Source organism: Ciconia boyciana, chromosome 11, assembly GCF_034638445.1.
Source record: "Ciconia boyciana chromosome 11, ASM3463844v1, whole genome shotgun sequence".
NCBI lineage: Eukaryota > Metazoa > Chordata > Aves > Ciconiiformes > Ciconiidae > Ciconia > Ciconia boyciana.
In genome coordinates, this window is record NC_132944.1 from 7,751,460 (window position 1) to 7,777,798 (window position 26,339).

A 26,339-nucleotide genomic window follows, 5' to 3' on the forward strand; every position below is an offset into this window, starting at 1 on the left:
ACTCTTGCTCACAGAAAAGATCTACTCTTAAAAACCTGGGTCCTGTTACTCGCCCTCAGCCCCTGCCAGCCCCCCCCCCCGGGCTCTGTGGGGGGGCAGTGGGCATTCACCTCCACTCCCGCCCTGTCTCCCACGAAGGGGTGAGAAGCACTACGCACAGCAAGGGGAGGGATGGAGGGGGCTTGGGCCCAGCCCCGCAGCGCTTGGCGGCTTTCCCTGGGCCGAAATGAGGATGAAAAGGTGAAACTGTGCAAAGGACCCGGAGAGGGGGGACATGGGGCATGGCTTGGCACGGGGGGGACGTGAAAAGCCTTGCACCAGGAAAGCGGGGTGGGCGATAGGGTGAGGGCAGCGTGTGCCAGCACAGGGCTCGGTGCGGAGGGAGCGGGAGGTGCAGCGTGGCTCGGCGCAAGCAAAGCGGGACTTGCGTGGCTTGGCAAGAGGGAGTTGGGTTGTGCACCACAGCGTGGAGCGAGGGACGGGGGGACTTGGACCACGGCTTGGTGCAATGGACGGGTGGACATGTACCAGGGCTTGGTGCAGGGGCTGGGGGAATGCGCACAACGGCTCAGTGCAGGTGACACAGGGGACGTGCACCACGGCTCAGTGCAAAAGACGGGGGGACGCGCGCCACGGCTCAGTGCAGGTGGCGGGGGTTGTGCACCATGGCTCAGTTCAAGGGGTTGGGGGTGTTCACCATGGCTCAGTGCAGGGACGGGGGGACGTTCACCGTGGCTCGGTGCAGGGATGGGGGGTCGTGCGCCAGGGCTCAGTGCAGGGGACGAGGGATGTGTAACGTGGCTCAGTGCGAGGAAAGGGTGACACGTACCATGACCCAGCGTGTGGGACATGTAGCTCGTGCTGGGGCGGGGGCTGAGCCTCCTGGCTGCCTCTGGCCCCGGAGCGGGCTGTGCCACGGGCACCGCTCCCCCTGGGGAGCGAGCCGGGGTGCAGTGCAGCCGCGGGCAGGAGCGTCCTTCACAAGGATGACGTTGTGGAGTCCACCACCTCACGGCCGTTGCACACTGTGGGCATGTACTGCGAGGCCGAGCCTGGCCGGGAAGGCAGCAGTCAGGGGCAGGTTGGGGTCTGGCAGCAGCACCCCCCCAGGGCATCCCACTGCGGTGGGCGATGGGTGCCCGGGGAGCTCCATCGCCCAGGGCTGGGGTGAAGGGGTGCCCAGGGCAGCTGTGTCCCCCCCAGGTTGGTGACAAGGGCCCAGGGTATCTGCATCCCCCGGGGCTGGGGCGGAGGGTGCCCAGGGTGGCCGTGTCCCCCTGGGGTGACGATGGGCCCCCAGGAACGGTACCCCCCAGCAGACCACGCTGCAGCCTTGGGGCTTGCCACCATGTGAGACGGGGAGATGAGGGACTGGGACACAGGCAGGGATGAGCCACAGGGGACACAGCATCCTCTATCCCCGTTTCCAGCCGTGCCCTACCCCGCACCCGTTTCCTTCAGGGGCCTGCGCTGGGGTGCCCCCGTCTCCCTGCTGGGAAGGGGATGCTGTCCCGTCCCCCCCCAGCCCTTCCCCAGCCCCCTGCACTCACCGTGGGACTGGCTGGAGCTGGCGGCTGCCACACTGAACCGAGCGGTGCCCACGCGGTGGCTGGCCACGTTCTTCTGGGGCTGGAAGAGTATGATGTGGAGCTTGGGGGTGAAGAGGCAGCCAAGGACCACGGTGCCGCTGAGGCTCACCGAGATGCACATGGTGGTGGTCTGGACCTGGAGACAAGGGTGGGCGTCAGGTGCTCCTGCCACCAGCCCTCTGCCCCGAGCAGGGCAGGATGAAGCCCTCGCTGTGGCACCGGCCAGCCCCCACCAGGCAGAGGCTGCTGCCTGCACCCCACAGGCACATCCCACCCCACACCAGGTCCTGCCGTCAGGGCGGGCCTGCTGGAGACCCACGGGCAGAGGATGGGCACTGCCTTGATGGGGACATGCTGCTCCTTCAAAGGGGGTGCACCCTGAGCAGCACCCCCCACCCCGCCTTGCCAACACCCCTCACCCCAGTGCCCGCTCCCACCGGGGGATGCAGGTCCTCTCCAGAAGCCCCTGCCTGCAGCCACCCCCACACGGACCTCCAGGGCTGGCAAGAACATGGCTGGGCACCTTGCTGGGGGGATTGAGGTGCTGCAGGGTGCACCCCATGCTCCCCTATCCCCGGCTCTGCTCGGCTCCCCAGGGACCAGACTGGCCCTGGGCAGGGGGTGGGGTGTGCCTGTCGTGCCTTTGCATCACGAGGCTGAAGGATGGCCATCACTCTTCTGCGGCCAGGTCAGGGGGGTCTCTGGAGGTCTCGGGGACATTTCCCATCCTCACCCTAGCAAACAGTCTGCCAAGGAAGGGGTCTTCTCCCCAGGACTAATTGCCCCCTCAGCCACAGCCCTTCAGCCACACTTGACCTAGTAACGAACGCCCCAATGCAGAGGTGACCATCAGCAGGTCCATGGCCGAAGACCCTTCCCCAGGCCCATGTATCTCCTAGCTGCAAACCCCAAGGGCCCAAATTGCCGGGACCACTCAGATCAAGCCCTGTTAGAGCCTCCCCCAAAACTCAGGCTCTTACTCGGTAGTCGCTGGAGGTCACATAGAAGATGGGCAGGAAGGCCAGCCAGATGATGCAGGTCGTGTACATGGTGAACCCAATGAACTTGGCCTCGTTGAAGTTTTCAGGGCATTTCCGTGTCTTGAAGGCATAGACCGTGCAGAGGACGATCAAGAGGACATTGTAGGTGAGCGAAATGAGCATGTTGGAGTCGCGGTTGTTGCACTTGAGGGTGACGATGTACCTCTTATCAGGCTCGGTCTCCTTGCCTGTGCCAGGGGTCTCCACCAGCAGCCAGATGATGACGATGATCAGCTGGCAAGAGATGAGGGCCATGCAGATGACCACCTGCGATGTGGGGCTTATGAAGCGGGGGCGCTGGACCCCCTCCTTCACCCCGCTGAAGATCCTGGCAATGCGATTCGTCTTGGTCAAGAGGGCCGAATAGCAGACGGCAAAGGACGTGCCCAGCCCCAGACGCCGGAGCGTGCACACCTCGGTGGAAGGCTTTGCAATGAAGATGAAGGTCATGCTGTAGCACATGAGGACCCCAGTCAGGAGAATGTAGCAGAGCTCCCGGCCGGAGGCCTTCACAATGGGGGTGTCATTGTTCTTCATGAAGACTCCGAAAACAAAGAGTGTGGAGATAAAACCCAGGCAAGAGATAGTGACGGGACCAATGGCCCAGACGTCTTTCCAGCGGATGTACTCTTGGGGCAACTCGTAGCAGCCATTCAGGGTCTCGTTGGGCCAGTAACCAAGACCACAGTCCATGCAGGTGAACTCATCCAGCAAGTACTCATAGGGCTGGCAGGGGATGCAGATCCAGCAGCATATGTCTCCAGGCTGCATGCTCTTTATCTCATTCTTCTTGCAGGGGTCGCTGCACTGGGACACAGGGATGGAGGTCTCAGCCCACGGGATGAGGCTGGTGTTGAGGATGAGCCCCTCAGCCCAGTAGCCCACCTTCTGATACCGATATCGCCCGTCCATGTGGTGATAGTTGAAGATGTTGTAGCGCCCGATCCCATCACCGTAGCGGTCAAATCGAACAACGCTCTTGGTGTCTGCTGGCCTGAACGGAGCTGGAGGGAGAAGAAGGGGAGATGGTAACTGCTGTGGGGCAGGAGAGCGCTCACTCCTGGTGTGGAAGCAGGGCTCCTTCAAAGGGTCACATCCCACCATGGTCACAGGCAAATGTCCCACCTGTTCCCTGCCTTCACTCGCATAATTGCTGCCTATGCACACGTTAGGAGCAGGAAAGCAATGGTGGAGAACTATCTCCCCACGTGCCTAAGAGGTTGGCAGCCCCAGCCAGCTCTGCAGGGACAAAGAGGGGGATTTTTGCAGCCTCCATGGCTCTCAATGACACCTGGGTAGCTGGGCTCAGCCCAAGTCACAGAGGACACACTTCTAATTCATCCCCAACTATGTAGGTCCCTGATCAAGGGTCTCCCTCCAGTTTAATCCCTGAAATGTGAATAAATCATGGCGCTTGCAAGTGAGGTCTCCAAGGACACACGTTCCTGGAGGGGCCCCTGTGGGGCCAGTCCCACCCAGCTCTAGCAGGATGGAGTTGGTCACCAGCTTCTCCACACTGGGGACAGAAGGCCTGGATTGCCTCCCAAGGATGATGGTGGGCTGTTGGCATCCTGGGACAACCACAGCCCATGGCACAGGGGTCCCTGGGTGCTGGCAGACTGGAGGAACTGGAGGGCTTTGGGTTAAATATGGGTTTCCTTCCTCCTCCCTGCCCCTCCACCCATCCCTTTCCAGTTAGGCAGCCAAACCCCGTCTTCATCTCTGGACTCACCATCAAAATTAACATTGAGCATGAAGTCCTTGTAGAACCTCTTGCCATTGACAGGCTTCATGGCGTCGCAGAGCTTGGTGGCGTTGGGGCACAGCGCCTGGTGCATGTTGTGGAGAGAGTGAGCCATGGCATAGACAGCATTGACCACGAACGTGATCTTGGACTCTGGCTCAAACTTGCCTGTCTTGAGGGAGTACTGGCTACAGTCCTGCGTGTGGAAGCTGCACTTGAACTTCTGCTCCCAAAACTCACGAAACCAGGGATTTCGGCTGTTATTGTAGGGGTTGAGGTTACGGAAGTAGGCAGCAAACTCCTTAATGGGGTAGGCTGCCAGCTCGATGGTGATCGCTCCCTCTGCCACCGCTTCGCTCCCGGCCACCACGCTCTCCAGGGCTCCCCACCCATCGCTGGCCACCCACATGAAGGACACATTGGCTCTCTGGGCAGCTGCCAGCAGCTCCCGGGCGTCTTCGCTTCGGGTGAATAGCACGACCACTCTGGCATTGGGCTTCTGCAGCAGAGCCCGGACCACCCCATCGTAGGTCTTCTTGTTCATGGAGCGCCCCACCTTCTCTGAGGTGGCAATGCAGATGTTGCGCATGCGGGCTTCTTGCTCAAAGGCCTCGATCCCCGTCTCCCCATAGTCACCCTCTGAGGCCACGGTGGAGACGTAGGTCCAGTTGAAAAAGCGGAGGATCTCTGCCATGGCTTTGGCTTGGTAGAAGTCTGGTGGGACAGTGCGGGCAAAGTAGTCGTAGCGGGACTTGTCGCTGAGCTTGGCACTGGTGGAGGCATAGCTGATCTGCGGGATCTGGAAGAGCCGCAGCAGGTTGGCCACCTGCGTGGAGGAGGAGAGGTGAGTGCCCAGAGATGTGCCCCAGCGAGGGATGTTCCCACCGGAGGACCCCTGCCCAACACCAAGTGTTGCATGGTGGGGTGCAGCCGCTCCCAAGCACGACCGTGGGGCTGATGAGCAACCCCCCCACCCAGGGGGTCGCGGCTGGCAGACAGATGGACAGACAGCACATTCACATGGTTGCCTGAGCCCTCAGATGTGCTCATTTCTTTTATTTTTTTTTTAATATTTAATGCACTCCCCTCTGAAATTCGAGGCTGGAGGCAGGTAACTGGATTTGCGGCAAAAGCAGAAACACCCCACGGGCGATCTGTGGGAGATGCTCATGGGCAAGGAGAAAGCCAGGGCGCCTGGCAGCCCCATGGCATGGGGAGAAAGGGCTCTGGGGGCTGGGAGCCAGGGCAGAGGCCCCCACCCAGCTCGGGGGGGCTGCAGAGCTGGGCCTGGGGACCAGCACCTGCGCATCCTGCATCGGGAGCCCCAGTGGCCTGGCACCTTCCAGTGCTGGGCAGAAGCTCTCGTTAGCTTCACAGGGGAAAAAAGCCCTGCTAATGAGGCTGTTAAAAACCCAGGCTCTTGGAGCAGCACGGGGGGGATTTGAGCGCAGCGGCAGAGCCGGTGAGCCTGCCCACATCTTGCTGCTCCCCAGGTGAGAGACGTGGCTTAATTAATGTGGACAAATGTTCTCCACGACCAAGTCCCCTAATGGCAAGAAGGCCCCCGAGCGCAGCAATGCCGCTGCCTGGCCTTGCCGCACAACAGGAGCTGCCAGCCGGCCGTGCTGCCCCAGCGCCGCTCACGCTCCCCAGCCAGCGCACGGGCTGCCCGCGCCGTCACCTGCCTGCCCAGGGTCGGGACGGTGCCCCCGGCCGTGGGGACACGCGGGGTCCTCCAGCAAGAGAAGGGACAAGCGCGTGTGTGGCTGGACCAGGGTGCTGCCCCGGCTTCCTCCACCCCACGGCCAGGGGACTGGCGGACAGGGTTCAACACACCCTGGGGACTTGTTAAATCCTAGCGAGTGCGTGGGCCACTGGCAGCCCCTGGGACTCAGCTGGCCCCTCCAGCCGCCCGCATCCTCAGGGGATGCTCTTCTCCCTGCCTAAGCCGGCCCCTGGGTCTGCAGAGCCACAAGTTTTGGGGACTGAGCTGCACCCCACCCAGGGTGACAGCCTGGTCCGAGGCTTGAGGTGCCTGTCCCCGTGGGATCACTGGGCACGTGGGGGCAGTGGCCCCCTGCGCCCACCCTACTCCAGCCGGGCAGCCCTATGTCTGAGCCCCGCAGAGGCGGGTGCCCCCTCGCAGCTGGCTGCCCCTCATGGTCTGGGTTTGGGGACACAGAGGGGACAGTGCCACCTTGCACTGGGCAGCTCTGCCTGCCGGGACTGGTGTCCCCGTGTCCCCACTGCGGTGCCCCCGGTGCCATTCTGACATCAGGAGCGTCTCCACCATGCCGGGGAGTGTCCCTGCACCTGGCCGCCCACCCGTCCCACGGGGGACAGGACCCACGGGGCTGCAGGTGAACCAAACCCTGCTCCCGCACCACAGTGGCCCCCGGGGACAGCCACCCCCTGGGTGCCAGGGCACGGCAGGAGCCGCCCCCAGCACTGTGCTGGCCAGGAGGGAGCGGGACAGCCACGGTGCGGCTGTGGCCATCCAGGCCTGGTGGCGGGGACAGCTGGTCCGCCGGGCACTGGAGGTGGCCGCCCGCAGCGCCTGCCGCATCCAGGCCTGGTGGCATTGTGCCGTCACCCGTCGGCGGGAGGAGCAGCGCCTGTGGGTGCTGGCAGCATACGTCAGGCAGGAGAGGGCCAGCGTCGTCCTCCAGGCCCACGCCAGGATGTGGCAGGCCAAGGACCGGTACCGGCGCTGCCGGGAGGCGGCTCGCACCATCCAAGCCCACTGGCGGCGGCGAGGGACACGGCAGCGTGGTGGCACCGAGGACGGTGTGGACCTGAGCATTGAGATCGTCCTGGGCTGAGGAGCTGCGCTTGCCACCAGCACCCCGGGAGGGGAATAAACCCCCGTCCCCGCGTGGGACGGATCCACTGGCTCAGCTCCCAGGGCTTATGGTGGGTGGGGGGCTTCTGCAGGCCCCGAGGGGACCCTGGGCACCATCAGGGCTGCAGTCCCCCCACGGTAGCAGAGAGATGGCTCTCTCAGGTGCCAGGCTAGCATTCCCTCCCCATTGCAGAAAGGGGCACAGCATCACCGTGAGGGATGCGAGAGCATCCCTGTGCCGCACTGGCAGCAGCATCATCACACAGCTACCGGGGCTTTACACCCTCCCGCCCGCCATTTCTGCCGACCCCCCAGCCCCATCTGAGCCCCTCTTGCCTGGGGGGTACCTGGATGGAAACGTCGCTGTAGGAGCCCCCAATGACACCAGTGATGGCGGTGGGCACATCATCGTGGACGGCGTAGGAGCCATCGGGGCAGATGTGCTCGGAACCATCCACCCTGGTGAGGGAGGCGCGGACAAAGTCGAGGGACTGCTCGAGGGCGTAGGTGTCCTTGGAGCAGGTGTCGAGGATGTGGGCGCCCAGCCTCACCCCCGGCAGGATGCTCCCATCCTTGTTGATCTCGTCCAGGGCAAAGAGCATGGCCTCCAGGCGCTGGATGCCCCGGTGCTCATTGATCTTACCGCAGTCTTCGCTCCCCACTCCTTTCTCGTGCACGGGGAAGAGGCCCCCGATCACCAGGTCCCCGTCTGTGCTGATCTCCTTCTTGCCAGCCATGCCGTGTCCAGCGGCCAGACAGGTGGCCAGGCGCATCAGCCACAGCCAGGCGGCCAAGGGGACCGCCATGGGGTGTGCTGGCACCGGCTGGGGGACCCGTGCCACCCCGTGTCACCCGCTGTCACCCGTCAAGGCGAGGGCAGGCAGTCCCCAGGCATCAGGTGGCGGGGGCTGGCACGATGTGGTGTCAGCGGGAGGGGGGTCGTGCCGCCCCGGCAGAGCCCTCGGCACCTGTAAAAGCAAAGACGAAAGCCACTGGGTCTGCAGGCTGCAAGGCGAGACAGGGACTGTCCCCAGGGGCAGGGGCAGTGCTGCACGGGCGAGCAAAGGCATGAGCCTGCCTGTGCCTCCCACCCCGGTGCCTCCCCACTGGCTGCCCTTAGGAAGGAGCCCCCCACAGAAGGGCAAGCTGAGCGGACACGACAGCTTGCACAGTGACCCACGACCCCCAGGACACCTGCAAGTGACACAGACCCCAGGGGACAAGCAGGGGCACAGGGACTGGTCCCCCCACAGCTCTCCCTGGGATGCACCAGGATGGGCAGGGGGGCACAGAGCTGGCTCCCGTGGCAGCACCGGGCAGAGCAGTCTGCTGGGGGGCAACTTGCCGGCCCCTAAAACATCGAGGGGGTGGCAGAAGGAGCCAGGGAAGTCACCCGGGGCTGGGACATCACCTGGGACAGGGAGCCTGGGCTAGGCAGGTAGAGCCAACGCCAGCTCTGAGCCGAGCCCCCGACCCATGCAGCAGCATCAGGGGTGCTGACAGCTCCCAACCTCCAGCCAAGAGCGCTGCCAAAAGCAGCCGGTCGTGAGCCCGCTGTGCCCACAGCACCACCACCCAGACACCACTGTATTTTAATCCCCACCCCATACCCCCCAAGCCCCCCCTCCGCCTCTGCCCCCGGTGCTGCCCGTGGCACCAGGGCCGGAGAGGGGACACGCCGCTGGCTTCATTCTCCCGCAGCGATGCGCAGGGCCGGTTCCAGCAGCCGTGGTGCTTTAGAGTCTGTTCTCTCACCACCGCCCCTTCCTTCCTCGTATACTAAATTCAGAGATTTCAGTAAAAGTAAGAGCCAGGTTTGCTGACTCCCTCTGCAGAAAGCACGGAGGCGCGGGGGAATCAAAGGCTTTTGCAGCAGGCAGGCCTTTTTTTGGCAGGAGAGGCAGTCCCCTCGGAGATCGGTTGTCTTTTCCCAAACCACGGGAGAGGTTTGTTTCCCATTTGAAGCCGACTGCTGAAATCCCACAGGGCTGGTGTTTTGGGGGCCGTGGGAGAAGGACACCTCTGACAGCCCAGAAACCTCAGGCTGCTCCAGCGCAGGAAGCTGCCGGTGCTGCGGCAGGTCCCGGGGTTCACCCGCAGCCCAGCAGAGCAGGGTGCTCATGGGGGCACATGGGGTGGGAAGGCGATGCCAGAGAGCGCTGGCCCCCCTGCGGCCCCCCGCAGCCAGTACCAAGGCCGCTCTCCTGGAGCAGGAGCTGGGCACCCCTCGATGCCCCTGTGGTGCTCCTGGGCAGGCGATGCCCGTGGCTGGAGGAGCCCCCGGCAAGCAGCCGGAGCTGGCGGTGATGCTGAGGGGGATGTGGGCAGCAGTGTGGCACAAGGTGTAATGGGGTGGGGTGGTGAGATGCACGCAGACCTCCTCCTCCTCTGTGCCTCAAAATGCCTGTCCCTGGGTGCTGCCTGCCTGCGACGAGCCCCTCGCCTCAGAGCATCTCCTACCTGACCCCCTCCCCAGTTTGAAGGAGTTTGGGGAAGAGGCTGAGGAAGGGTCCTTATTCACTTATTGCAGGCAGTGAATGCTTTTGAGGGACCCAGGGTTTCCTCAAGCAGGAAAGAGGCCGCAGGCACATGGATTGCTGATGGAGCCCATCGGCGGCAGGCTGAGCCCGGCACAGGGATCCGGCAGCACCGGGAGCCGGGCTCCCTGGGGTCCAGCTCTTCTGGGGCAGCTGGCAGGGCCCGCCAGACGAAAGGCACCTTCAGGCAAAGCTCTCCTGAAAGGGCAAACCATCACCCACCCCGCAGCGAGCCCTGAGGGACGCCCTGAGCAGGGCTGCAGCCATCCCCGCGGCTGCTCAGCTGGGTTGGCACGGTGCCGGGGGGAGCACAGCCCCGCGGGAACATCTGGAGAACATCTGGAGAAGTGAAACACCCGGCAGGGCAGAGCCAAGTCCAGCCCGATGGCCACGGTGCGGCGGGAAGGCTCCTGCCGGCTGCTGGCAGCCTCCCCTCCCGAAAGCATCGGCGGGTAGGACGGTGAGAAGGTGCCGTTGCTCCTGCGTGGCCCCGAGCGCTTCCCACCCACCCCTGCCGGGAGACCGGACCCTCCCCGGCACCAGCACCCTTAGGGTGGCATGGGCCGTGTGTGGGAAGGCGCAGGGTGACCCCGGCTTGCACGAGCCGCCATCGCCATCGCCACCTCCCCCGGGGGTCCCTGGAGGCTCCACCGCCACCGAGCTCTGCCGGGACCCCCGCGCCTCCGTTCCCCCCCGCGGCCTGCGAGCCCCGGTGCCCCGTGGGGCCAAAGCGCCTTCCCCAGGGCGCTCGCCCCGGTGCCCCCCGCCACCGCCGCCATTCGGCCGCTCCTGCCCAGCCCGGCGGGAGCGGGGGGCCGGGGGGCGAAGGGAGAGGAGCTGGCCACGGCCCTGGCCTGTGCGCCCCAGCAGCGAGGCGAGAGCGGAGGCGGCTGCCTGCCCCACCGCGGGGCTGGGGTCACGGGCTTGGCCGATCCCCCCCAAATCCCGTCCCAAACCCGCCCTGGGGTCCGGCAGCCGCCCCCGAAGCCACTGCTCTCCCCGGCCGGGGGCAGCCGGAGCAGGGACGCCGGGGGGGCAGCAGCAGGGGCGCGGGGGGGGGCGTCCTCGCCGTGCCGGGCGGTCACCCCCGCTTCCCTGCCCCGGTGCCGGCGGGCAGCCCGGGACCGGCACCGGGGTGCTGCGGCGGCGGCGTCCCGCTGGGTGCCCGCTGCGGGGGCCGGCGCTGCCGGGGCACCGGGGGGACGGGGACCGCCCGAGTCCTTCTCCCGGAGCCCCGCCGCCCGGAGTCTTGCGCCGGGCAGGGGGGAGCCGGCGGGACAGGCCCCGGTGCCCCCCCCCGCCCCGCCCGCACCCCCGACCCAGCCGGTGCCCGGTGCCGGTGCCGGTGCCGGTGCTGGTGCCCGGGCTCGGCTCGGCTCCCCTCCCGCAGCCCCGGGAGCCCCGGCACCGGCTCCGGGCACCGGCCGCCGAGCCCCGCCGTGCCGCGGCCCCGACGGCTGCGGGGGATCGCCGGTCGCCGTGCCCCTCCGCCGCGGGCACCGGGGCTCTGGGGACGCCGGGGCACGGCGCGGCCCGAGGCCACGGGGACGGGCGCGGCCGGGAGCGCCGGGGTGGGACCGCAGCCCTTACCTGGGCCCGGCGGGCTGTGCCGGGAGCCGGTGCCGGTGCCGGTGCAGCGGCTGCCTCGGAGCTGCGGCTGCCGCCGCCTCCCGCCGCCGCCTCTGACACTCCGCCAGCCCCAGCCCAGCCGCTCCGCCCCCCGCCCGGCCCGGCCCGGCCCCGGCCCCCGCCCCGGCCCGGCCCCGGCCCGGGCCCGGCGGGCAGCGGCACCCCCGGGGCCGCCCCGCCTGCCCTCCGCCCGCTCCCGGCACCGCCGCGCCGGGGAGGGCAGCGGCAGGGCCGAAGGCTGGCAGGGCTTGGGCAAAGCAGGGGAGGAGATGGCCGGATCCAGGCAGGGCACAGGCAGAGCAGGCAGGACACAGGCAGGACGCGACCGGAGGAGCCAGGGCACCGGCAAGGCACAGCCAGAGCCGGGCAAGGCATGGTCAGAGCGAGCCAGGGCACAGGCCCGGCACAGCCAGAGAAGGCAGGACGCAGGCAAGGCACAGCCGGATGCAGGGAAGGGATGGCCAGGTCCGGGCTGGGCAAGGGCAGGACACAGCCGGAGCAGGCAGGACCAGATCTCCGGGCAGACGCGGCGGGGCACAGCTCAGCGCCTGCTTCCCTGGCCCCAGAGCCCCCCCGTCTCGGTCCCAGCCCAGCGAGAGGGGTCCCAGCCCCAGCCCCAGCTCCAGAGCCGCAACCTGGTGCTCCTGGGGCCGTTCCCCCCCTGCCCGGCACAGCCCCCCCGCCCAGCCTGCCCCCTGCTCCCCAAGCCCTTGGGGGGCACCCGGGGGCCCGGCATCGCCCCGCTGACCCCTGCACTCCACGCAGCCCCTGGCACTCACTGTCGGCCCAAGCACCAAGCTGGGGGAAGGCTTCGGACGATGCTCCCTGAGCTGCCTCCTCCGAAGGCAGAGGCAGCAGCTGGATTTAGTGTTCCAGGTCTTCACCGCTTGCCCAAACCCGTCCGGCTGCCCAGGATCCCGCTGTGCTGCGTCCCCATCGGTCCCGCGCTGGCAGCTCGTCTGTCCTGGAGAGTTCCGTGACTCAGGGACAAGAACGGAACAGGGGATGACACAGGACCCGCAGGGATGGGCGGGAGCCAGGGGTGCCTCTGGGGCACCACCTCACCGCCCTGTGCCTCAGTTTCCCCGCTGCCAGCTGCTGTGCTTGCAGGCTACGGGTTAGGGCGCTGCAGCGAGAGTCAGACCTGCTCTGTCCTCCCCCCGCCAGCAGTCCTGATTTGAGGGGGGATAACCCAGGTCCTCCGTGGCAAGGTCAGCCCTGGGGTCCCACAGCATCAGGACGCCAGACCCAGCTGGCCCATCTCCTTTCAAGACTGTTAGCACAGACAGAGGGCACCGGACAGAGGAGGGTGCCTGGGCCTGGGGACATCACCACCGCTGGCTGGCAGGGACAGAGAGCCAGGGAGGGCTGCGGCCGTGCCGTGCCGAAGGATGCCGGCACTGCCAAGGTCCCGCTTCCCCCCCGCAGACGGGACCTGGCACAAGCTTTGCACGTGCCCCAGCACCGGCTGCATCTTCCTGGCTGCTGCTTCGGCGCTGCTGACAGCAGAAGGACGATGGCAAAGCCTCCCCGGCCCCCGTCTTCAGTGGGGTTAGGGGACAAGCGGTGTTAGGATCCACTGCCTGGCTCCAACCCCCCCAGGAGCCTCAGCCAGGCATAAATATTTCAGGGGGCTTGGCAGTTTTGTAATAACCGGCAGTAAAGATAAACACCGGGAAGAGCAATATTTTTCCATGTGGGCTGGAGGAGTTTAATATTTTATCACTCAGAGCACAAAATATTTATGAACAATCTCATGTCAATCACTGGCTGAGGGCTGATCATGACCTTTCCAAGCCAGGGAGGACACATCCCTGCCATGGAGGGACAGCCAGGCCTCCCCTGCCCCTTGCACCTCCAACCCAAGCCCCCATTTTGGGCTGCCATGTCCAACTGCCGGGGAACAAGCCCTGGGCTGCCGGAGGCACTGGGGGCACCGGGGCAGGGCAGGGGCTGAGCTCTGCCAGCTGGGTGAGGTGCTCCAGCACCCGGCATTGCCCCGGGGCACCATGGCGGTGATGTCCAGGCTGCTCCCTTGTCCCCAGCTGGGATGGGCAGCCCTCCCTGCCTGCACCCCACAGCTGCGGTACCAGGCAGATGGGATGCTGGGGAGGCCCTGTGCAGGCAGGCTGGCCCCCCCGCCACAGGAGGAGCACAACGGTGCCAGACCCACCAGCAGCCCAGGGACCCGGCTTTACTGGTTTTACTTCCAGCAGGTTCCCAAGAGGAGCAGGGATGCCACCTCCCTCCAGCCCAGCCCAGCGCAGCACAGTGGCCGAGACGCTTCCCCGCTCCCCCCGCAGCTTGCAGAAGCTGGGGACGGTCTCCCGTGGCCCCACTGCGTTGCCCAGGCAGGGAGCACGTGAGCAGCGGGGATGCGGAGCCCTCGGGCAGCTCCCGGGCTCGGTCAGGGGGTGCGGGGGGCCGCCCACCGGCAGCCTCCACCCGCAGCCCACTCCCCGCCACAGGGCAGGACGGCGCGACCGGCCAAGAGGCAGTGAGCAATGCCACCGGCCACCAGTGAGGAAAAGCATCCACTTTATTACAGACCCCAAAAGCGCCCATGGCAGTGCCAGGAGGACCAGGTTTACACAGGATGTTTCCATTTTTCAGCAAGGGGAAGAGGGGAACAAACCCAACTGACCCTACTCACGGCTCTTTGGTGCTAGAAAACACGTGGCGGTGCAGCAGAGAGAAGCTGTGGGTGAGAGGGGCACCAGCAGAGACGAGGGGGGACACCTCTGCCATCCACCACCACCCCCCTGAGACGCCTGCGAGGAATTTGCAATGCATCTAGAGACACACAAACGGCAAATGCATTTCGCTGCCCCCCCCCAGCCTGCACCTACCCCGCGCCGCTGAGCACTGCAGGAGACCCCCCCGCCTCCTGGCATCCCCGAAACCGTCAAACACCCTTTCTGCAGAGGGAGAGCAGGTCCCGGGGGGGAATCAGTGACCAAAATCTCTTGGCTGGAGAGGAAGGAGGTGGGAAAGGCGACCAGTTCCCAGTAACTCAGACCCCAGCGGGAGGCAAGGCAGCCAGGTCTCTGCTTCACTCTTCTCCTCTCTCGGCAGCGATGGGCTCCTTGGTCCACTTGACTGTGACCTCCTGGTTGCCCGCATAGCCCACATTGGGCAGCAGGCCTGGGGCTCCCTCCCCGTCCCCAGTGACCTCCAGGTCCAGCTCCTCGAAGGAGGAGCCGCTGGCTCCCGACTCGCTGTAGCTGTGCTCGCTGCGGTTGTCCGCCTCCTCCCGGCCACGGCTGGCTGGGAAGGGCAGCAGGATGGAGGTGGCCACCGAGGTGTCTCTGCTGTCGGTTGTGGCCTCCATGCTGATGGAGCTTGTCTCACTCATGGTGTCAGCCCCTGGGATGGAGAGAGAAGGGGAGGGAGTGAATGCTGTGGGAAGGAGGCGATGGGGATGGGGTGCCACAGCCTTCAAAGCCACCAGAAACCTGAGACGTCAGGCCACAGTGAAGACCAGCTCCTACCTCTTGTCACCTCCTGTGCCTTTGAGAAGTGACTGGGCCAAGACAAGGACGAGCTGGACTCAAGCAGCTCCCTGAAATCAGGGCACTCCCAAGCCAGCACAAACAACCCCTGGCTTCCCAGCCGTGCCCGGCCCTACTTCTGCTCTCTGTGCACACACCGAGGACCTGGCAAGCCCTTCCTTAGGGAGAATGCCCAGCCTGGGAGCTGGGGGACAACCCTGCCCCTGGCACAGCACCAGGAACGAGGCAAGGAGTGGAACGCTGTGCTCCGACGGTGATGGGGAGCTGCAGCATTGCTTGAGCACCCAAGGGGAAGGTGGCACGCGGGCAGGCCCTTGGATGTGCCGCCGTCAGAGGCAGGTGTACGTCCAGCCTCATGCCAGGGCATCCTAACGCTGCCTTCAGCACCCCCTACAACCCGCTCTCGCTCCCTGCGTGGTTCCCCCACAGCCGTCAGCTCCGGCAGCACTGCAAAGGCAGGCAGGGCAGTGGCAGACGGGACTTGGGGTGCCAGAGGATGGGGGGAGCCTTCCCAGCTCGCTCGGCACTTCATGTCACCCGGCTGCCAGCCCACACACCCTCTCGCAGCCGAGCCCCCCTGGGGGCTGCCCCTGCCTGCTTGGGCAGACCCCTAGGCCCACCGCCCCCTCCCGGGATCCCTGCCTCGTTAGCTCGGTCGACGAGCATGTCAGATTGAGACCAGCAGCTCGGTGCTGTTGCCAGAGCAACCAGCCGGGAGACAAAACCCTCCTGTAAAACATTAATCATTGTTAATTATGACATCACAGATCCAAGTGGTTAATTATGACATCGCAGATCCGCGTGGCTGATTATGACATCACAGATCCACGTTGTTAATTATGACAGCGGCAGCAAACACTGGGCGGGCTCCTCCATCACAGCCCTCCCCGCTCTACCCTCTTCCTGCCTGCCTCGCACCCACGGGAAGCACGTGCTGGGCTCGGCTGCTTCCCGGCACCTCTGCTCCCCCGTGGGCTCCATCCACGCCGGGCCGGATGGCCCTGCCAAGGATCATGCCTCACACCAGGAGGGAAACCAGGAGGAGCCCTGCTCGGCAGCGGCACGGGCAGAGGACCGCGGCTTGCCACCACCAGGGCCGGGAAGTGGCAAAGAGGACAGTGACGACCGCAGAGGGGGTCCCAGGCGGGAGAGGAGAGCCCTCTCCTCCACGCTGGCTCCTGCCGGCACGGCTCCATCCCCAGCACGGGGCTGCCCCGGGCTCCTGCAGCCAGGGTGCCCGGTGCTGGGCTGCTCACCCTCCTCCAGCTGCGTGGCAGCCACCGATCTCCTGGAGGAGACCCGCCAGGGAGGGAACTTTCCTTCCAAACAGCCTTAAATCCCTTTTTTTGCTGTTTTTCTTCCTGGCCTGGGCAGCTGCCAGCAGAACTGCTTGCAAATGGCAGTCCTCTGCCTTCTGAGCAGCATCATCCCACAGTCCTGCCGGCTGAGCGAGGGCCGTTCGGAGAGGACCGAGCAGTGGTAGCAGGACAAGGAGCAGCCAGGAAAGACCCACAGATGCAGCGTATCCACTGCTTCATCCCACATGGATGGCATATCGGCTGCATCCCGCCCAGCGGGCGCCCAGAGAGGAGCCTGAGCCTCCACCCTCCCACCTCAGCCATGGCATGCAACTGTTTTGGCAGCTGGAACGAGCTGAGCCCTGTGCTGCCCACCCAAGTGGCACCTGGTGACCCCCCCATGAAAAGGAGAAAAGAACCGTTGCCCACCGACACGCGCTGCCTCTGCTGCAGCATCAGGGAGCGCCTTGACACGGAAACTACATTTACTCTAAGTTAAAAAGGATGTTCTGCATGCTGCCGGCAAAGCGCTCACCGAAGGGGATGGCGGCCACCAAGCAGGCGGCAGAAAGGCGGGAGATGCTGTCCCACCTGGCAGGACCTCGGCAGGGCAGTGGGTCAGCATGGAGCCTCTGGGAAAACAAGAGCTGCAGGGGACGGAAGGGAACACGCGGCCCCCAAGCCTTGAAGCCAACTAAGGGTTTGCAAGGTCTCTAGCAGGGATCTCAAAAAAAAAAAAAAAATCCAATTTGGCCAAATTGGTGGCCTGAGGTTACACGGACACATTCCCACCATGGCTTCATGACAGCTTACGTCATTCATGATCATCTTGCGTCCCTCTGAAACGCAGGACGAGAGTGATCCCGACCCCCCCAAGCCGTACCCTGCCTGCACAGCATCCCTCCCACATCACCCTGGGGGCCGTTTTGGCTGTGAAGCCATCACATAACCCCATGCTACAAAGTGAAGGAGCTCTTCAGGAGTGGAGCAGTGGCTCGGGAAGGGGAAGATGGGGATGAAGCCAACCTACGGCTGCTCCAAGCTGCCACCACGGGAAAGCACCGCTGTCCTCACCCCTGCAGCCGCCTCCTTCTCCCCCGCTCTGAGGGCGACAATAAATCAAGTCCTGTTTCCTTTCAGCCAGACACTTTTTCACTGCTCTGTCACTTCTGCTCATGTTTGAGCAGCCTCAGCTGGCAAATTTGCCCATTTCAGCAGCCTTGCTCTTCTCCGCACAGGACGAGGCTAGCTCCGGTGCAGCCACACAGCCTGGCCAGGGATGGATGGCCGGGGCGGGCAGGGCAAGAGACAGAGCCGCTGCTGCTGGGGACGGTGCGAGGTCAGCTCTGGCAAGGGGACATGGCAGGAACCCCCAGCTGTCCCAGCACAGCCTGGAGAGGCCAGGCAGGTAGTGCGGCAGGGCCCCAAGAGGGCAACCAAACCCTCACTGGAAGGTGCCTTGTGGGCGAGCAGGGGTTCAGCTCTCATCTCATGGGCACAGAGGTTTCCGTCAGCCCTCACACGCACTTCTCCATCCTGCCCCAGGCTCCTTGCTTGGTCCCCCAGTGAGCCGCTGCCCATCCCCTGCATCCCACTTCCCAAGGCTGGTCCCTGCACCAGGAGCTGGCCCAGCACCCGCATACAGCATGGCTTTTCCCTCTGGCATGCAGCGAGGTGCCAGCCATCCCACGGAAACCCCCCTCTCGGCTCTGCTCCCCCGAGGACAGTGTAGCCATCCCACCGCGCATTCACTCAGCAAGAACAGGGAACCCGGGAAGTTTTAATTTGGGAAAAAGAGGGACAGCCCGGGCTGAAGCCCCACCAGGGTGTTGAGGAGCCCCCCAAAGGCCAGGGCCACCTAGGAAGATGGGAAGCCAAGCAGCCGACACCAAGATACCAGCCAGGGATGGGTGCACCAGGAACCACTCACCCCATGCTGCTAACAAGCCCGGCAGGCAGCTGGACCCCCAGGCAGCTCAGCCCTGTGCCACCCCGGGTATCGGCATCCCCAGATCCCACTGGGATGGACCAGCTCCCCTCCTGCATCACCCCAGCAGGACACTGATGCCCAAGCATCGCTCCCCTCTTGGTGCACCCGGGCCCTATCTTTCCCCCCATTCAATCAAATATTCATCGCCTCTACCACTAAATAATAGATCGACGTGCAGCTAGGAGGGGCACAGCTCCTCCATGCTTGCCAAAGCTCGCACACAGCCATCAGGAGAGGGGCCAGGGCAGGCAGACCAGCAGGAAGGCACGGCAGGAGCTGCCCACTGAGACCCTTCTCGGGATGTACAGGCAGGCAGAACAGGCAGGGCTCTTCGGAGGACAAAAGCAAGCGGGGATGAGGCAGAGCACATCAGGGAAGGTGCCCACCCATGGCACTGGGGCTCAGCGGGTGATGCCATCGGTTGCACCCGGATACTGCTGGACAGACTCAGCTCCAGGAAAATGAGCACCTGAGACTGGGCAGAGCCATGTGCTTAGAAACCATCTGTGTTCATGCCAGCAAGCCCGTGTCGAGAGGCTGCTTTTGTTTGCGTTCACCTTCCACGTGCCGCAGCAGGGTCACGCTGGAGAGCACGCTGCTGAGAGCGAGCTGGGAGCGAGGGCCTGCTGAGCGCTGCGCTGATGCCAAAGCCCCGGAAAATAATTAAGTACAAAACAACTAATCGTGATTGACACTGGCCCCCTGGAGACCCGTCAGCCGCCTTCCAAAAATCCTTCCCGTCTTTCTGATGACCCTGATGGCAAAGAAGGGATGGAATTGGTGCGGAAGCAGCCGCAGCCCCCAGCCCCTTCCTTGCGTGCCGACTGTGTTCGTCCTCAGCAGAGCTGCCAGTACCCTGCTCTGCGCAGAGTGGCGGCAGAAAGCAGAGACCCTGGGCCGCATCCCGCAGGTTCTATGGCCATTGGCTTCGCTCAGAGCTGCAGGCACCCAGCACCTCACAGGGTGAGCTCAGGAGCAAGGAGGACAGCAGATGACAGCCTAAATGGAGAGATGCGCTCCAAGGTCAGGAGGCTCAAGAAAACAAATCCAAGCTTTTCTTGCGTATCCAAGTCGTGTGGTTCCGCCTGGCACCAGCCACACCGACAGGTGAGGAGAAATGGCCGCGCCTTCCGCTGGGAACTCCTGAAGTCTTTAATTCGAGGAAAGTGTAATACAGCTGCTGGGAGGGGGGTTCGTGAGCTGTGACCGAAAGGTGCTGTGTCCACCCAGAGCACTACTAAATACGATGCTCGCTCTGAAATTGCACACTCATTGCTGTTATTTCAGTCTTTTGTGAGAGGGAGGGAAGAGTGGGCTTCATCTGCTGTACATCAGGAGTGAGAGCCCAAGGCTCCCATGTGTAGAGCATCCTCAGCTGCCTCAGGGAGAGGAAACGGGGCCCAGCACCTCCCCAGTCCCCTTGCTCACCCTGCGAGGCAGCAGGGTGTCGGGGCCTCACGTCTGGATTTGCACTGCTCAGGCACGGCCAGAGGAGCTGAGTGCCACCAGCAGGTACCACCCCCCGCTCCCACCCTCCCAGCGCTGCCTGAGCCTCCGTCAGGACAGGACCACTTGAAACACTGGCAGAGCTGAGGTGGATCAAGGAATAACCTAAATCCATGCAATCGGGGTTGAGGGGGGACCGCACTGAAAAGCAGACAGGGACGTTGCTGCGCCCACCCTCCAGCCGGCAGAGGAAAGCTCAAAAGCTGTCACAGACACCCCGGGATCTGCAGGGTGATGAAGATCTTATGGCCATCACGCTTGTTGAAGGCGTCTCCCTTGAGCAGCTCCCCAAGGAAGAAGGGAATAAAAAAGGATGGGAAAAGAGACTGTGGCTTTCTCTTCCCCCAGCTCAGAGGTGATTGCACAGATCCCAGCACAGAAAATACTTGGGAAGGGAGGACCTGTCTCAATCCGTAAGGCATCATCTTCAAGGTTGTCTTCAAGGTGTCAACTTCAAGGTGTCTCCTTCAAGGCGACGTCTTCAAGGCATCTCTAGCAAGCGGCTGGGCAGAGAGAAGATCTGCTGGCTGCCCCCTCCAGCGGGATCTCCTCTCACACCGAGGCTCAGAAAACCCACGCGGGACTTCGGCATTGAGATGCGGAGCCTGAGGAGACCAGCTGCCACCTCCCACCTCGCCTCCCAGCTTTGACCCTGCTGCTGAACCATGGGCAGCCTGATGGCTGCTCAACCGCTGCAGCTGGGGCAGCGCCGCCAGCAGCAAACCAAGTCCCCAGCATCAGCAGGCTAGCGGCAGTGGGACAAGGATGCTCACTGGGAACCGTCTCCCTTTGCACAAGCCCAGGACCTCCCTATGGGGTGCCACCCTCCCCAGGTGACAGCAGTTGCACTGGCCCGGGGCACCACGACTGGGGATGCAGAAGATCATGGGGACCTCCAAGATCCTCAGGCAGGACCAGCACAAGCAACCCGACGGCTTGCCATGTCCTCGACCCTCTCCAACAGCCGGAACAAGGATGTGATGTCCCACCAGACCTGGTTCTGCTGCCGTGCCCAGCAGCGACAGTGATCAGTGCCGACATCCAAGCTCAACTCTTTAGTCTTAGAGGGAAGGCCAACCTCTCGCAGCTATTATTATTTTAAGCTGGTTTTGTGCAGACTCAGCAAATGACACCACATCAGATTGGACCTACAAAAGCTCATCTGTGCGACTGGAAGGGGAGGGGTGGTGGAGGAGCTGCCAAGAGCTGCTGCCAGGAAGCCCAGGCCGGGGCAGGAGTCTCCCACATGAGAAAGTCCAACATCATTTGCCATCCAAAATTGGAAAAACCTTCCCAGCCCTTCTTCCAGCAGGGCAGGGGACTCCTCCACCACAGGCGTGCCGGCAGTGGCATCCCAGGGAAAGCACTGAAACAGCTGGGGTGCAGGACAGCAGCTGCACCGAGCGTCCTCTGGCCATGCCACGGGGCCATGCACCCCCTGAGCGGTGCAGAAATGACCACATGCAGCTGCCGGAGCCACCAACCTGAAGCAGCTTTTGCTCACATGGGTTCTGCCATCCCTCTCCAAAACCATGGGGCAACTGTGGGAAGGTGCCAGAGGGAGTGGGCTGAGAGGCGCCTTCAGCCAGCCCGGGCCAGTGCCCAAAGCAGCAACCCTGATGCAAGGCAGACAAAAAGGTGAAGAGCCGAGTGAGCACTGCAAAAACATGGGACCTCGAAGCGCTGGGAAACCGCTCCAATTAGACTCTTCATTGCAGCACTAAATGGACAGAGCTCCCAGAAAGCCATTTCCAGACTTGCTGTTATGCCGCACGCGATTAAGAATTAAAGCAATCCAAACCTGAAGATGTGTTAAATAAAATGACCAAACTCCCTGGGAGGCGAGGAGAGCGGTCATGGTTTTTTCATGCCCATTACGCAAGCGCAGGCAACCCGCGGAGCGGGAGGAGGTGGCTGGCCCCCAACAGCGGCCAGCTCGGCCGCACCGTCCAGCGCCCGGGAATGCTCGGCTAGCTGCCTCCCGCATCTTGCAGACATGTGAACACGTGGGCCGGCAACGGCAACTAGCATTTCGGGTTACTATAGCACTGCTGTTCTGCGCCTACAGCCATTGTGGTCCCTTCCTGTATGAATACATCCAGGCTCCAACAGATCTCGCTGAGCAGATGCTATCGGGCAACTCCACCACCAGCTACAGCAACCTGGTATTTAAGCTCTTCGCAATCCCAATATGTAACAGATGAAGATGAGATCAAGGAAGATGTATATGACAAGGAGAAAAACAAGCCCAGCTGCAACCAAAAGCTGCGAGATCCAGCTCTGCTCTGACAACAGGGGGCCAGCGGCTCGGCGGCAGCTTGGCCCTCGCCCTGATGCCGCAGGGGTGCCTGGGTGCTCCCCAAGGTGCGGCGTGACACCTTGGGGACGAGATCCTATCTCAGCCCAGGATGAGGGGAAGAGGTGTGCTGAGATTCAGTGGCTGGGTGTCAGGTGGGCACAGGACAGCCCCTCTCTGCCTGCTTGGGCGGCAGCACCAGGGACACCAGGACCCCCGCCTTTGGGAGGGCTGATGCCGATCGAAGACGGAGCCCGTGCGCAAGCCACGGATACCTGTAATATCTGTCTGGGCATCCTCAGCCTCGGCTGCAGCAGCCCTGCTCTTCCTCTCCAGTTCTTTCATTTCAGGCACGTAGAAGTCCCCTTGGCGGGCGAGGGGACACACGAAGTAGATGCGGTCCTCCTTGTAGATCTCGATCCGGGGGTGGGCACAGAGTTTCCTCTCCTGAAAGACAGCAGGCAACTGCGGGTCAGGAATGTGCCCTCGCCCCCGGCCCCGGCAGCCCCCCACCACGTGGATCTGCTGGCCTAGCAGTGTCGCAGACTGACCTGCGTTGCCCACAGACATAGTGGCCCAGCAAGGAGCAGTGGGTCCCATCCCGAAACCGCAGTACTGCTTTCCCTATCACAACAGCCCCCCGCGTGCCAGGACCGGTGGGTTTGGCCCTGGGGGTGAGCAGCCGGCCGGGCTCAAGGAGGAGATGCTGAAGCCTCAGGGAGACTCAGCTTCTCCAGCTCAGCCTCGTTTTTGGTGTGCTCATTTTGGGCTGGAGTGAGGGGTTTTGGGGAGCCCAGCAGCTGCTTTGTGTGGACGTGCCAAGTCTCCGGTTCCTCCTGGCAGCACGGCCCCACGAGCAGGCGTAGCACTTCTCCGCTAATTAATATAATCCAGAGCTGACAGCTCAAGCAGCTCCTTTCAGAATGGCGAGGGCAGGGGGAGTGGGAGATGAATCCCTGGCATTTCAGACAACTCCCCCTCCTCCTCTTCCTCGCCCCACCTCCCCCGGCAGCACACTCCAAGATCTCAGCTCCCCCAGCCTGCCAGGGACCCGTGATGGGGGCATGTTCCCCCCCAGGCCGTGCCCTGGCCCATGCCGAGACGGGGCTGCGAAGACTCTTGGGGTGCCGGGGCCAGGCCGAGGAGCAGCTGGACCCCTCTTTCCACCCCCTCCTCGCCCACCCGCCCGCCAGCTGCTCACTAGCAGAGGGGGAGGCTGATTACAAGCCGGGTGAGAAGGGAGAGTATCTCTTCAGCAGGTTTTCTTTTTCTTTCTTTCCCCTTTTCAAATCACTGACAGCTTTTCTTTAACCCCGCTACCACCCCGATTATCCTCCTCCTCCTCCCTGCCCTGACTATCCTCCTCTTCCTCCTCCTTGCCCCAACTACCCTCTTCCTCCTCCTTGCCCTGACTACCCTCCTCTTCCTCCCTGCCTCAATTATCCTCCTCCTCCTCCCTGCCACGTCCCACTGGGCATGGCTTGCCCAGACATCCTCCGGCAGGGTCCCCCTCCCTCTGGGGCTCTCTGAAGCCAGAGCTGGCCCCTTGCCAAGGACGAACTATGGACACATCAATCATGACCTTACAAAAGCCTGTTCATTCCTGACCCCCTTCACCCCTGGGGATGGACCAAGCTGATTTCGAATCACTTATTTCCCAGCCAAATGCCGGCACCAGGCAGAATCCACAACAGACGGGAGCCAACGCTGACCCTCTCCCCGGCGCTGGCAGCAAGGCCACCTGGAGAGCCACCCCCATGCTGGCAGGATGCTGCACAAGCAAGACAGGGAGAAAACCCCACGTGAGCCATTTTTGGGTCTATTTTTCCAGGAAAGCCTGCAGGAGCTGGCTCTGCAGAGCCCCAGTTTACCCAGCGGCACCACAGTGGCAGAAACACGAACCCCAGCAGAAGCTTTACCTATCCCGTCCTAATGCCTTTGAGCCTGAATTTTGGCAGAGTCCCTCCTCCAACCGAGGAGGAACCACATTCGCGAGCCCTGTGCTGCAGGGACATGCAGGGACGCGGGCGGGCTTCCAAGGCGCTTGGAGCCCGGAGTTCCCACTCGCAGGCAGGTGAAACACTAACACACGCAGATCAAAACTGTATTAAATAAAAACAAGCTGGGCTGTTTTTAGCAGCAGAGCAGAGGCGGCTCATATCACTCCTGCTTTTTCAGCAACAACGCAGACAAGAACCCTCCCCGACGCTCTGCCCCTTGCTCTACCAACCACAAGCCCATCAGCCAATCTTCAGCTCAGTTCGTTATTTTATGTTACTGCAACACATACCAGAGACGGGTATCTCCAAGATTCGCAGGGTTTTTGGATGCATCCCGCTGGCCCTCCACCACTTAATGCAGATGGGGACAACTCAAAGGATCTTAGAGCAAAGAGGCCTTCACTAAATTCATATGAGGTCTCTAACCAGTCTAAAACCTCAGGGCTCCAGCCCGGCGTCCAAGACATCCCAAGCTGACTTCCCAAAGCCCACCCTGGGATTCCTAAAGAGCGGATATGGGACATACCCTCTCCCTACAATTTATCTAGGCTGCTGTAACTCCCCTTCCAATTACACAGCCATAGTAGTGACTCCCCCAAAGCACAAACACCACCCCCTCCACGCACATGAAATGTGGGAATCATCTCTTTTTAAGGAATAAAAATGCACACCTGTATGAAGAGCAGGGTCCAGGACTGGCTCTTGAGCCAAATGTTGCTTCAAAGATTATCCTATAAGAGAGATGAGGATGCTCTGCCCTGCCAGGGTGGGAAGCAGCTTTGCCTCCCTGAAGCCAGGAGAGCCCAGGTGCCCTGAAGCCAAAGCCCAGGCCACGGACCAGGTCAGTGGGACGATGCTGAAGTGGTCTGACACCCACTGTCAATACCAACGCCTGCTTCATTATGGACAGCTACAAGGATGCTGAATACCTGACTTCTTCCCACTTCATTCAGGGTTTTCCCCAAAAGGAAATGGAGGAAAACCAGAGCCCGGTGGTCCTAATTTATGCCTGTACAAATCAAGTTGGGAGCCAGGCTAGCGAGCTGGCCTCTGCTTCTGTGCTTCTTCCCGGAGCAACCCAGCTCCTAGCAGGGCTGCTGCAGAGCTCAGCTCCGGCAGTCGGGCTCAGGAGACAACAAAGTCCCCAAGAAGGAGCAGGAAGGTGGCAGCTGGGAACACTGTCCTGTCCGGGCTGGGACCAAAGGGATGAGGCTGCATAAAGACTTGAGGAAAGGGCAGAGGTGATGAGGTGGGGAGCCAGGACAACAGAAATGGATAAGGGGATCATCCAGAAAAGGGATAAGGTGATCATCCAAAGGGGATGCAAGAGAGATCGCCCTTGTAGTCATCCCAAAGGAGATCAAGAGGCAGGCAGAGGCCAGGCAAGCACAGGCAGAGGTGCAGCAAAGTGCAACCAAGAGGTGGGTGTCAGCATAGGACAGAGCGGGCTTAGGATTATCCCAGTGGAGAGGAAGGCTGCAAGGCTGCTGCGAGGGAAAAAACCAACCCAGAGAGACTGGAGAGCAGAGTCCAAAGGCAAAGGCGTAAGCAGAGAGCGAATTAGCGAAGGCTCAACAACATGGCAAAACAACAGAGACGCTCAACAGGCAATAATACACTCTGCAGCTGAGGAGGAAGCCCCTCGCTAACTGCGCAGCTAAGCCAACAGATGGAGCAGCAAGGTGGACGTGGAGTTTGCAAGGCAGAGCCCTCGAGTCAAATCAAATGCAGTCTCACACGGGCGGAGGAGCTCAGCGAGAGGTGAACAGTGGGACGCGGATGGTGTCGGGGCCAGGCTTCTGGCTAGGACAGCAGGACTCAGTAAGTAGGACAGGAAAGGGGACTTGTCCCTTCACAAGGTCGTGCCGTGCCACCTCCCTTCTCAGCCTCCGCCGGGAGCTCACCCTTCCTGTGGTCAGCAAAGATGGAGGCGGCAGCGCAGCACGCAAGGCTTATTTCTATGCAGGACCCTCCACGGGGCACCCAAAGCATGGGATTTATTGCACGTAATCCATACGGTCAAGCTACACGTACACAGCAAAGGCCGATGCATCCAGAGCCCACCAGTTCAGTCCTGACATGCACAGCAGCTCCGGCATACTCCTGCTATGTCAGACCCACTGCTTCCCATGAAGCCAACTTCTTCGCCCATCCGAGGGCCGTGGTGGGGTGCTGCTCACCATCCTCTTGGGAACAAGGGTTTATGTAGGGGAAGACTCTTGCACTCCTCTTTCCCAGGTGAAATAAACCCCTGCCCAACCTTTACCCCTGGGTTGTTTCCAAATCACCCACCACCCCTGACTCCCTGTAGGACTTTCTCCAGGTTGGGCTCATCCCTCTAGGAATGGAGCATACC

General features: G+C 62.8%; 2 protein-coding genes across 4 annotated transcripts in view; both read right to left on the reverse strand.

Moving 5' to 3' along the window:
- Position 1: 1 nt before the first annotated feature.
- GRM2 (glutamate metabotropic receptor 2) lies at positions 2-12,697 on the reverse strand. 2 transcript variants are annotated; one of them, XM_072876207.1, is made up of 6 exons: positions 12,161-12,697; positions 7,563-8,183; positions 4,362-5,199; positions 2,570-3,633; positions 1,551-1,725; positions 2-1,052 (listed from the first exon to the last, which is right to left on the reverse strand). In XM_072876207.1, the coding sequence occupies exons 2-6, from the start codon at positions 8,019-8,021 to the stop codon at positions 979-981; spliced, it is 2,610 nt and encodes an 869-aa protein (XP_072732308.1). In that variant the 5' UTR covers positions 8,022-8,183; positions 12,161-12,697; the 3' UTR covers positions 2-978. The 2 variants fall into 2 exon arrangements, with proteins under 2 accessions (XP_072732308.1, XP_072732309.1); XM_072876208.1 differs by lacking the exons at positions 2-1,052; positions 1,551-1,725 and having other exon boundaries at positions 3,365-3,431; positions 3,515-3,633.
- Positions 12,698-13,902: 1,205 nt separating this feature from the next.
- The window catches only part of TEX264 (testis expressed 264, ER-phagy receptor), a 45,992-nt gene continuing 33,555 nt past the window's right edge, over positions 13,903-26,339 (reverse strand). For both annotated transcript variants that reach the window (XM_072876104.1, XM_072876103.1), the window contains exons 5-6: positions 22,259-22,430; positions 13,903-14,747 (exon numbers count right to left, since the gene is read on the reverse strand). In XM_072876104.1, coding sequence (XP_072732205.1) covers positions 14,434-14,747; positions 22,259-22,430 — 486 coding nt within the window. In that variant the 3' untranslated portion in view covers positions 13,903-14,433. The remainder of the gene's footprint in view (positions 14,748-22,258; positions 22,431-26,339) is intronic.

Excerpts from the sequence above, each read along its gene's own strand:
- GRM2 (XM_072876207.1), bottom strand. The coding sequence starts at position 8,021 with ATGGCGGTCCCCTTGGCCGCCTGGCTGTGGCTGATGCGCCTGGCCACC. Across the intron at positions 3,634-4,361 it reads GCTCAATGTTAATTTTGATG|CTCCGTTCAGGCCAGCAGAC; the intron begins GTGAGTCCAGAG and ends TTCTCCCTCCAG. Across the intron at positions 1,726-2,569 it reads TGACCTCCAGCGACTACCGA|GTCCAGACCACCACCATGTG; the intron begins GTAAGAGCCTGA and ends CCTTGTCTCCAG.